The 12101-nt window shown below is 48.2% G+C and overlaps 1 protein-coding gene across 1 annotated transcript in view; it reads left to right on the plus strand.

Moving 5' to 3' along the window:
* LOC115109020 (calmodulin-regulated spectrin-associated protein 2-like) overlaps positions 1-12101 on the plus strand; it is a 107370-nt gene that overhangs the window by 62968 nt on the left and 32301 nt on the right. The window contains exons 5-6 of the mRNA XM_029633562.2: positions 5522-5666; positions 6419-6558. Of these exons, the coding sequence (XP_029489422.2) occupies positions 5522-5666; positions 6419-6558 (285 nt within the window). The remainder of the gene's footprint in view (positions 1-5521; positions 5667-6418; positions 6559-12101) is intronic.

Raw genomic sequence — 12101 nt, forward strand, 5'->3', positions numbered from 1 at the left:
GCTAGGCTCCTGCCACTGCTAGGCTCCTGCCACTGCTAGGCTCCAGCCACTGCTAGACTCCAGCCACTGCTAGACTCCTGCCACTGCTAGACTCCTGCCACTGCTAGGCTCCTGCCACTGCTAGACTCCTGCCACTGCTAGGCTCCTGCCACTGCTAGACTCCTGCCACTGCTAGACTCCTGCCACTGCTAGACTCCTGCCACTGCTAGACTCCTGCCACTGCTAGACTCCAGCCACTGCTAGGCTCCAGCCACTGCTAGGCTCCAGCCACTGCTAGGCTCCAGCCACTGCTAGGCTCCAGCCACTGCTAGACTCCAGCCACTGCTAGGCTCCAGCCACTGCTAGGCTCCAGCCACTGCTAGACTCCAGCCACTGCTAGGCTCCTGCCACTGCTAGACTCCAGCCACTGCTAGACTCCAGCCACTGCTAGGCTCCAGCCACTGCTAGGCTCCAGCCACTGCTAGACTCCAGCCACTGCTTGGCTCTAGCCACTGCCACTTCCCAATATAGTACAATGTTCACCAGACCGATGTGCTTGTTATTGAAAGCACTCTGTTCCTGTAACAATGTTACTGGCACATTATGTGTGTGTGTGTTAGCCTAGATGGCACACAGATTAAGCAAGGGTTATTAACCCCACCCCCATCAACACAGAACGCACACACTCTCTCCCTTCCCTCTCTCGCTCCATTCCGTCTCTCTCTCGCTCCATTCCGTCTCTCTCTCGCTCCATTCTCTCTCTCTCTCGCTCCCTTCCCTCCCTCTCTCGCTCCCTTCCCTCCCTCTCTCGCTCCCTTCCCCCTCTCCCTTCCCTCCCCTCCCTCCCTCCCTCCCTCCCTCCTCCCTCTCGCTCTCCTCTCGCTCTCGCTCCCTTCCCTTCCCTTCCCTCCCTCCCTCTCTCGCTCCCTTCCCTTCCCTCCCTCCCTCTCTCGCTCCCTTCCCTCCCTCCCTCTCTCGCTCCCTTCCCTCCCTCCCTCTCTCGCTCCCTTCCCTCCCTCCCTCTCTCGCTCCCTTCCCTTCCCTCCCTCGCTCTCTCGCTCGCTCGCTCCCTTCCCTCGCTCCCTTCCCTCCCTCTCTCGCTCCCTTCTCTCTCTCTCTCTCTCTCTCTCTCTCTTTCTCTCTCTCTTTCTCTCTCTCTTTCTCTCTCTCTTTCTCTCTCTCTCTCTCTCTCTTTCTCTTTCTCTTTCTCTTTCTCTCTCTTTCTCTCTCTCTCCGGGCGCTTTGACCTAGATACTAGCTCCAGTCGCTCCCAAAATCTGTCCCGCTCTTTGAGTTGCCGGTTTGGTTCAGGTCCGTGTACCCTGCCAGGACAGATGTGCTGCAGTCATCGGGACAAAGAAAAGCTGACTAGGGTGACCCAGGTTTTATTTTAAGCTGCAGCACAGTATGCTGGGAAACCAAACAGACACTGTCAATGCGAAGGCAATGGCAGAGCAGAGTAAAACACATCAGTAATCCTTTTAAGTTGCACATCTGTGCAGGATAAATTGAACATGTCTTTTTGAAGAGGAAGTGACTTGTCAGAGAGCGAGAACAGAACAGCAAGTTGATTGATGTGGTGGACGGTTGGGATTAGGACCAAGCCTAAGGGCTCTTTAAAGGGGTTTTAGTGGTAGTCTTGGCTAGCTCTGTCTTTGCTGTGTGTTATCCCCAATTTAGCCCTCCCCTATAGCCCTGCCCTATAGCCCTGCCCTGTAGCCCTGCCCTGTAGCCCTGCCCTATAGCCCTGCCCTGTAGCCCTGCCCTGTAGCCCTGCCCTGTAGCCCTGCCCTGTAGCCCTGCCCTGTAGCCCTGCCCTGTAGCCCTGCCCTATAGCCCTGCCCTGTAGCCCTTCCCTGTAGCCCTTCCCTGTAGCCCTGCCCTATAGCCCTGCCCTATAGCCCTGTCCTATAGCCCTGCGCTATAGCCCTGCCCTATAGCCTTCCCCTATAGCCCTCCCCTGTAGCCCTCCCCTGTAGCCCTCCCCTGTAGCCCTGCCCTATAGCCCTGCCCTATAGCCCTGCCCTATAGCCCTCCCCTGTAGCCTTGCCCTATAGCCCTGCCCTATAGCCCTGCCCTATAGCCTTCCCCTATAGCCCTGCCCTATAGCCCTGCCCTATAGCCTTCCCCTATAGCCCTCCCCTGTAGCCCTGCCCTATAGCCTTCCCCTATAGCCCTCCCCCCTCCCCTGTAGCCCTGCCCTATAGCCCTGCCCTATAGCCCTGTCCTATAGCCCTGCGCTATAGCCCTGCCCTATAGCCTTCCCCTATAGCCCTCCCCTGTAGCCCTCCCCTGTAGCCCTCCCATGTAGCCCTGCCCTATAGCCCTGCCCTATAGCCCTCCCCTGTAGCCTTGCCCTATAGCCCTGCCCTATAGCCCTTCCCTATAGCCTTCCCCTATAGCCCTGCCCTATAGCCCTGCCCTATAGCCTTCCCCTATAGCCCTCCCCTGTAGCCCTGCCCTGCCTTCCCCTATAGCCCTCCCCTATAGCCCTCCCCTGTAGCCCTGCCCTATAGCCTTCCCCTATAGCCCTGCCCTATAGCCTTCCCCTATAGCCCTCCCCTATAGCCTTCCCCTATAGCCCTCCCCTGTAGCCTTCCCCTGTAGCCTTCCCCTATAGCCCTGCCCTATAGCCCTGCCCTATAGCCCTCCCCTATAGCCCTCCCCTGTAGCCCTGCCCTATAGCCTTCCCCTATAGCCTTCCCCTATAGCCCTCCCCTGTAGCCCTCCCCTGTAGCCTTCTCGGACATTGTTGCGACATGCCAACCATAATTGAAAGCAGAAAATGTAATTGGTTTGAAAGCATCAAACCATCACTTCTAATTAGTATTTGATCAGTAACATGGTTTAGGGAGGCTTTTCAAGACCACTATGGATGGAGCTGAACAAGTCCCTCAGTATATATGTCACTGTGGGGACGACGTCATTGATGAAGCCAGTGACTGATGTGGTGTTACTCCTCAATGCCATCGGAGGAATCCCGGAACATATTCCAGTCTGTGCTGTCAAACTGTCCTGTATCTTAGCATCTGCTTCCTCTGACCACTTATAGACCGAGTCACTGGTACTTCCTGCTTGTCAGCAGGAATCAGGGGGATAGAATTATTGTCAGATTTGCCAAATGGAGGGCGAGGAAGAGCTATGAACACATCTCTGTGTGTGGTGTAAAGGTGGTCTAGAGTTGGGGGTTTTTCCATTCTGGTTGCACATTTAACATGCTGATAGAAATTTGGTATAACAGATTTAAGTTCCCTGCATTAAAAAGTTCCCGGCTACTAGGAGCACCGCCTCTTGCAGCAGGTGGTTGTGGTGGTTGTAGTGTTGGGCCAGTAACAGAAATGTTGCTAGATCGAATCCCCGAGCTGACAAGGTAGAAATCTGTTGTTCTGAACAAGGCAGTTATAACCCACTGTTCCTAGGCAGTCATTGTAAATAAGAATTTGATCTTCACTGACTTTCCTAGTTAAATAAACATTTTGTTTACATTTTTATTCAATGCTGTGGTGGTATGTAAACAGCTACGAAAAATACAGATACACTCTCTAGGTAGGTAGTGTTGTCCACAGCTTATCATGAGATACTCTACCTTGGGCGAGCAATAGCTCGAGACTTCCTTAGATATAGTGTACCAGCTGTTATTTACACAAATGCATTGTCCGCCGCCTCTTGTCTTACCAGACGCCGCTGTTCTATCTAGCCGATACAGTGTGTAACCAGCCAGCTGTATGTTTATGATGTCGTCGTTCAGCCACGACTCCGTGAAGCATAAGATATTACAGTTTTGAATGTCCCGTTGGTAGATTAATCTTCTGCGTATGTCACCTATTTTATTCTCCAAAGATTGCACGTTTGCTAGCAGAATGGAAGGGAGTGGGGGTTTATTCAATCGCCTACAAATTCTCAGAAGGCAGCCCGCCCTCCGGCCCCTTTATCTCCGCCTCCTCTTCACACAAATCACGGGGATCTGGGCCTGCTTTCCTGAGAAAGCAGTATATCATTCGCGTCTGACTCGTCAGACTCATTAAAGGAAAAAAAGGATTCTGCCAGTCCGTGGTGAGTAATCACAGTCCTGATGTCCAGAAGTTATTTTCGGTCATAAGAGATGGTAGCGACAACATTATGTACAAAATATGTTAATTAATTAATTACTTAAAAAGTTACAAACAGCGGAAATAAACAAACAAAAAACCTGCCTTCATCTCCGTCGCCATTTTACTATAGAAATGCATTGTCGGATCTAGGAGCATAAGCATTTCGCTACACTCTCAATAACATCTGCTAACGATGTGTATGTGACCAATACGATTTGATTTGATGTACACATAAAAGTGACCATCCCACTAAAGGCACAAAGCAATGTCCACAGTAATACAGGAACCAAAAACACATCTACTAACATGGTTTCTTCAACTGGGAGAACAGTCACAATTTAGACTTCAAATCCTCCTGGTTTCTGCTGTGTGTCCTGTACTAGTTAGCTGTCTCAAGGAAAGATGTCTGTTTGACATGAGAGGATCCTCTGTTTGACATCTTCGGCAGCAAAACAGACCCAAAGTCTAATGCTGACTGGACTATACCTCTCTTCTTGTCTATCTGTTTCTCTCTCTCTCTCTCTCTGTCTCTCTGTCTCTCTGTCTCTCTCTCTCTCTCTGTCTCTCTGTCTCTCTGTCTCTCTCTCTCTCTCTCTCTCTCTGTCTCTCTCTCTCTGTCTCTCTCTCTCTGTCTCTCTCTCTCTCTCTCTCTCTCTCTCTCTCTCTCTGTCTCTCTGTCTCTCTGTCTCTCTGTCTCTCTCTCTCTCTCTCTGTCTCTCTCTCTCTCTCTCTGTCTCTCTGTTTCTCTGTCTCTCTGTCTCTCTGTCTCTCTGTCTCTCTCTCTGTCTCTCTGTCTCTCTGTCTCTGTCTCTCTCTCCGTCTCTCTCTGTCTCTCTGTCTCTCTCTGTCTCTCTGTCTCTCTGTCTCTCTGTCTCTCTCTCTCTCTGCTCCTGAAGTCTCCAAATTAAATACATGAAACTGGTACCTGTAAGTCAGCTGACCAGCGCTGGTCTTATCCCCCTCCATCTGTCCGTTTCCATAGGGACTGTCTCTCACCGCCATCTCCATGGTAAATGTCATCATTCCACACACGAACGTCAACATGTAATTGCAGTTATTGGTGACGCTTTATTTTTGCAGTTAACTCAAGTTTCCGTCCAAGTTTCTCTGAATTAGATTAGGAGGTTACTGACCATGTGATTGAAGCAGGGTGATTTTTGTGTCTTATATTGTTGGATATGATTACATTATGTCTTGTTCTGGATGTCAGATGTAGTATTGCCATGGTGTCTCCCTACATTATATACCCTGATGAAGACAGCTTGGCTGTCGAAACGTTGGTAAACACATTTTTGCATCTGAGCTCCTAGAGTGTGTCGCTTTCTTTTATTTTCAAACAATTTCAGAATAATGTCAAACTTACACTGAGACACATTTTATACGGTGATTCCAACATGTCTGTCTGTGTATTTCTTTGTTTTTTCCGTGTGTATCGTCCCATGGCGCTCCAGACTCGCTCCAGGAAGGAGCAGCAGACTGTTGCCCAGCAGGGGCCCTGGATCCCCCCTGTCGATAACCTGCTGAAGGACACCGTAGACGGCTGCGCCCTGGCCGCTCTGCTGCACTTCTACTGCCCACAGCTAATCAGACTGGAAGGTACACCTCTACACAGTACCACCGTGGGGAGGGGGTGTGTGTGTGTGTGTGTGTGTGTGTGTTAGAGAGGGGAGTGTGTGTGTGTGTTATGGAGGGGAGAGTGTGTGTGTGTGTGTGTGTTAGAGAGGGGAGTGTGTGTGTGTGTGTGTGTGTGTGTGTGTGTGTTAGAGAGGGGAGAGTGTGTGCATTTCATTCTTGATTGATATTATTATTTTTCTGCATTGTTGAGAAGAGTTGACAAGCCAGCGATTCACTGTGACCAATAAACATTAATTTGATCTGATCAACACATGACCCTCTCCAGGGGCCTCACTGAATCTGAAGGTGTTAAGGGCTCTCCTCTGGCTAGCCTTTCATGTCCCAGGAGGACTGAGTGAGCCATCAGCCATTAGTGATGAAAATCAAACCTCATAATCAACTCATCCTTAATCTCATTAACCTATTGATGAAGTGGATGGGACACACATACATATATATATATATACGCACGCACGCACAAACACACAGCTCTGTACTGAACCCCACCAGTGATGATTGATTTAATGATTCTGTTTACACTACGAAAACGTCTTGAGTACCTTGTGCAAAACATCCATTATCCTAATCCCTGATCGGTAAATCCCAGACAACGAAGGGACAAATCCATCTGCATTATTAACTGCCTTCGTCATCACAGACATTCCACTTCCTGATTCTCTTCCAAGTTGATTGGTGCAGCACTTGTCTCTCAGAGCCGTCTTTGTCCCTGTCAGATATCTGTCTGAAGGAGTGTATGTCGCTGGCGGACAGCCTGTACAACCTGCAGCTGGTGCAGGACTTCTGTCAGGAGCATCTGAACCGTTGCTGCCACTTCAGCCTGGAGGACATGGTGTACGTCTCCTCGTCCCTCAAAGTGAGTCCACGTGGCAACGGCTTTTAAATTATTCACTGTAGTACACCTGACGCATGAATACCCTGTTCTCACTACTGTACTGTACTGGCTCTGATATGAATACACTGTTATCGCTACCTTACTGTGCTGGCTCTGATATGAATACTCTGTTCTCACTACTGTACTGTGCTGGCTCTGATATGAATACTCTGTTCTCACTACTGTACTGTGCTGGCTCTGATATGAATACTCTGTTCTCACTACTGTACTGTGCTGGCTCTGATATGAATACTCTGTTCTCACTACTGTACTGTGCTGGCTCTGATATGAATACTCTGTTCTCACTACTGTATTGTGCTGGCTCTGATATGAATACCCTGTTATCGCTACCGTACTGTGCTGGCTCTGATATGAATACTCTGTTCTCACTACTGTACTGTCCTGGCTCTGATACTTTCTTTTCAGATTGTTATTTTAAGCACAGTTCCAACAACTAGGCTGCGTGCTTCACCACACCAGCACAGTACAGCTCCTCGTGGCCCGGCTCATGTCAGTAGTGTGAAAAGGGTATTACTGTACACAGAGTTAGGGGTCAACTTCCTGTTTAAAGGGTGTGAAAATGGTATTACTGTACACAGAGTTAGGTCAACTTCCTGTTTACAGGGTGTGAAAAGGGTATTACTGTACACAGAGTTAGGTCAACTTCCTGTTTAAAGGGTGTCATGTTGGCACCAAAAGTTCCAAGAGACTGATAAAATTATCATTATGGAACTAAGGCAGTCCAAAGAGCTAAGGACACTGGGTAAACCAGGCAAACGGACAGGCATCTAGTGTGTGCAGTGTGTATATTCATATTATGTAATACAAAGCATGGTGGACAATGGGATCTGTCTGGAATAGATCTTGTCAACTCTGTCCTCACAAACCACAGCTCTGGTTTGTTGGAGTTTGATGTCTCTCCTCTCTCTCTATAGCCTTCTCTCTCCTCTCTCTCTATAGCCTTCTCTCTCCTCTCTCTCTATAGCCTTCTCTCCTCTCTCTCTATAGCCTTCTCTCTCCTCTCTCTCTATAGCCTTCTCTCTCCTCTCTCTCTATAGCCTTCTCTCTCCTCTCTCTCTATAGCCTTCTCTCTCCTCTCTCTCTATAGCCTTCTCTCTCCTCTCTCTCTATAGCCTTCTCTCTCCTCTCTCTCTATAGCCTTCTCTCTCCTCTCCCTCTATAGCCTTCTCTCTCCTCTCCCTCTATAGCCTTCTCCTCTCCCTCTCCTTCTCTCCTCTCTCTCTATAGCCTTCTCTCTCCTCTCTCTCTATAGCCTTCTCTCTCCTCTCTCTCTATAGCCTTCTCTCTCCTCTCTCTCTAGCATTCTCTCTCTCTCTCTCTCTTCTCTCTCTATAGCCTTCTCTCTCCTCTCTCTCTATAGCCTTCTCTCTCCTCTCTCTCTATAGCCTTCTCTCTCCTCTCTCTCTCTATAGCCTTCTCTCTCTATAGCCTTCTCTCTCCTCTATCTCTATAGCCTTCTCTCTCCTCTCTCTCTATAGCCTTCTCTCTCCTCTCTCTCTATAGCCTTCTCTCTCCTCTCTCTCTATAGCCTTCTCTCTCCTCTCTCTCTATAGCCTTCTCTCTCCTCTCTCTCTATAGCCTTCTCTCTCTAATTTTTCCCCCCTTTATTTTTCTATTTTTCACTGGAAGCCATTATATGGGTTTGTATCCCTGAGCATAATGGATGGACACATGGTCTGTTGTTGTCTCCTGGGCTGAGCAGAATGGATGGACACATGGTCTGTTGTTGTCTCCTAGGCTGAGCAGAATGGATGGACACATGGTCTGTTGTTGTCTCCTAGGCTGAGCAGAATGGATGGACACATGGTCTGTTGTTGGCTCCTAGGCTGAGCAGAATGGATGGACACATGGTCTGTTGTTGTCTCCTGGGCTGAGCAGAATGGATGGACACATGGTCTGTTGTTGTCTCCTAGGCTGAGCAGAATGGATGGACACATGGTCTGTTGTTGTCTCCTAGGCTGAGCAGAATGGATGGACACATGGTCTGTTGTTGTCTCCTGGGCTGAGCAGAATGGATGGACACATGGTCTGTTGTCTCCTAGGCTGAGCAGAATGGATGGACACATGGTCTGTTGTCTCCTAGGCTGAGCAGAATGGATGGACACATGGTCTGTTGTCTCCTAGGCTGAGCAGAATGGATGGACACATGGTCTGTTGTTGTCTCCTAGGCTGAGCATAATGGATGGACACATGGTCTGTGTTGTCTCCTAGGCTGAGCATAATGGATGGACACATGGTCTGTTGTTGTCTCCTAGGCTGAGCAGAATGGATGGACACATGGTCTGTGTTGTTGTCTCCTAGGCTGAGCAGAATGGATGGACACATGGTCTGTGTTGTCTCCTAGGCTGAGCATAATGGATGGACACATGGTCTGTTGTTGTCTCCTAGGCTGAGCATAATGGATGGACACATGGTCTGTGTTGTCTCCTAGGCTGAGCATAATGGATGGACACATGGTCTGTTGTTGTCTCCTAGGCTGAGCAGAATGGATGGACACATGGTCTGTTGTTGTCTCCTAGGCTGAGCAGAATGGATGGACACATGGTGTGTCGTCTCCTAGGCTGAGCAGAATGGATGGACACATGGTCTGTTGTTGTCTCCTAGGCTGAGCAGAATGGATGGACACATACATGGTCTGTTGTTGTCTCCTAGGCTGAGCAGAATGGATGGACACATGGTCTGTGTTGTCTCCTAGGCTGAGCAGAATGGATGGACACATGGTCTGTGTTGTCTCCTAGGCTGAGCAGAATGGATGGACACATGGTCTGTGTTGTCTCCTAGGCTGAGCAGAATGGATGGACACATGGTCTGTTGTTGTCTCCTAGGCTGAGCAGAATGGATGGACACATGGTCTGTTGTCTCCTAGGCTGAGCAGAATGGATGGACACATGGTCTGTTGTTGTCTCCTAGGCTGAGCAGAATGGATGGACACATGGTCTGTTGTTGTCTCCTAGGCTGAGCAGAATGGATGGACACATGGTCTGTTGTTGTCTCCTAGGCTGAGCAGAATGGATGGACACATGGTGTGTGTGTTGTCTCCTGGGCTGAGCATAATGGATGGACACATGGTGTGTGTGTTGTCTCCTGGGCTGAGCATAATGGATGGACACATGGTCTGTTGTTGTCTCCTGGGCTGAGCAGAATGGATGGACACATGGTCTGTTGTTGTCTCCTAGGCTGTGAATAGAGGGTGTTGGCCACGTGTGTTGTTGCCAATGTATTGGGAAACAAACAGCTCTTCATTCACTATAGCCCAGTTTTCTGTATCCTTGTAGAGGACGGCCTCAGAAGTATTGTCCTGAAAACGGACTCTTTAGGCATGGGCTGTCGTAGAGCAGTACCCGTGTCCATAGCTGAGTTGGGAGTTTAGTTCATTAGGGCTGGCACGGTAGTTGTATAACCAACGATTAAACGGATGAAGGATCAAACGGATGAAGGGTCAAACGGATGGATGATTAAACGGATGAAGGATCAAACGGATGAAGGATCAAACGGACGAAGGATCAAACGGACGAAGGATCAAACGGACGAAGGATCCAACGGACGAAGGATCCAACGGACGAAGGATCCAACGGACGAAGGATCCAACGGACGAAGGATCCAACGGACGAAGGATCCAACGGACGAAGGATCCAACGGATGAATACCCGTGAATAAAAACAAAATAGCCATTCTAATACATTCATTTCAGAAAATATATATTTTTTAATCAAATGTATTGATCACGTACACATATCTTCAGAGATGTTATTACGGGTGTAGTGAAATGCTTGTATTTCTGGCTTTATTTTAACGTAAATATACTGTAAACAATTGTTAGTCTACCGGGTCGTTCCACCCACGGCCGCAGGACGTAGGGGGTGCTGAGGGTGCTGCCGTAACCCTTGAATAAAATGAATTTTTAAAATTATTATAAGGTGGTGTGTTTTGCAACAAAAAAAACAGACACTGCTGTCGGATCTTGAATCAGATCTGGAATCAGATCTTGAATCAGATCCACTTTGGAGGGAATTTGGTTCAGTGCTGCGAGCCAGGCAAAACAGAACTTACTGACACTGAGAAGGCATGTTCTACTGTATCTATCATGGTACTGGGATTGTGTTTATGCTAACCACAATAACATTTGATTTACAAGAACTACATTCCCATTCAATGTTCCATGTTGGGTGGCCCGGCGGCCATATTCCAAACCTATTCTCAGCTCTGTACTGTAGGACAGTGGAATCCAGAGCTGGTTATGTGATGACCCAGTTTTCTGTGGGCTCATCACACCCTAGTCGCCAGTACAGTGCAGTTCCCATCATGCTGAGAGCGAGAGATTCACCGTTGCAGTATGATGATGTAATGATCCCATTCGTTGTGGCCATGATTCACTTTTTTAGTTATTTTTTTTTATTGAAGGCAAATCATTATTTACAATGACAGCCTACCGGGGAACAGTGATTTTTACCTTGTCAGCTCAAGGATTCGATCCAGCAACCTTTTGGTTACCGGCCCAACGCTTTAACCACTAGGCTACCTGCTGCCCCATGGAGTCATTTGAGAGGTTGAAGGTGTGTGTGTGTGTGTGTAAACGGCATGCTGTTTTGTGTTTATCTCTGGGTACACCGAGGCGTTGAAAGTCTCTTTTATGATTAGAAGCCTTGGTACTAAATCACCTCCTCACTTTGAGTCACACATTTTTTTTAATTTTTATATATATATATATATTTTTTTTTAAATTATACCTTTATTTAACCAGGCAAGTCAGTTAAGAACACATTCTTATTTTCAATGACAGCCTAGGAACAGTGGGTTAACTGCCTGTTCAGGGGCAGAACTACAGATTTGTACCTTGTCAGTTCAGGGATTTGAACTCGCAACCTTCCGGTTACTAGTTCAACGCTCTAACCACTAGGCTACCCTGCCGCCCCGTTATATTTAATGAATTTACTGCCGATCTAAATTGCCATCTGCAGACTGAAAATGAAAAGGAGTAAGACATTTTGAATCGTCTAACGTTAATAACAAGCTTAATCACAATTGTGCTGCTATCTATTGAGGGTACATAATGAGTTCTCTGTGGAGGTCGGTTGTAGTTTCACCCTTTTTATAAGGTACTGTCTTGCTTTAAACCTATTGGCTGATAAGAGGGCTGTGTTTCTCTGTCTTCCTATCAGTCGCACAGGTCTGTAGTCTAATCACCCTCTTTTTGGCTACAGTAAAGTGATTTAATGACATCACAGCTCTTTGGTATCCTGTGTGTGGGCGCCCACCGAGGGGTCGGGTTTACCAGTGTGGTCTCTACTAAACAGATTATCCCTCCATTTTTAGCGTCAACATTGTTTGCATTCGGTAACCAATGAGCTCTTTTCATAGACATGGACTGACACGCTGAAATCTGCCAATCTGGCAACCCGCCACTGAACAGTGAGTGACAGGGCAATCTGGCAACGGAGTCGATGTATTGTCAGGCGACAGGGTTGCGGTGTTGTGAGTAGGAGATCAGTAGGAAACCGGGGGAC

Source organism: Oncorhynchus nerka, linkage group LG25, assembly GCF_034236695.1.
Source record: "Oncorhynchus nerka isolate Pitt River linkage group LG25, Oner_Uvic_2.0, whole genome shotgun sequence".
NCBI classification, from domain to species: Eukaryota; Metazoa; Chordata; class Actinopteri; order Salmoniformes; family Salmonidae; genus Oncorhynchus; species Oncorhynchus nerka.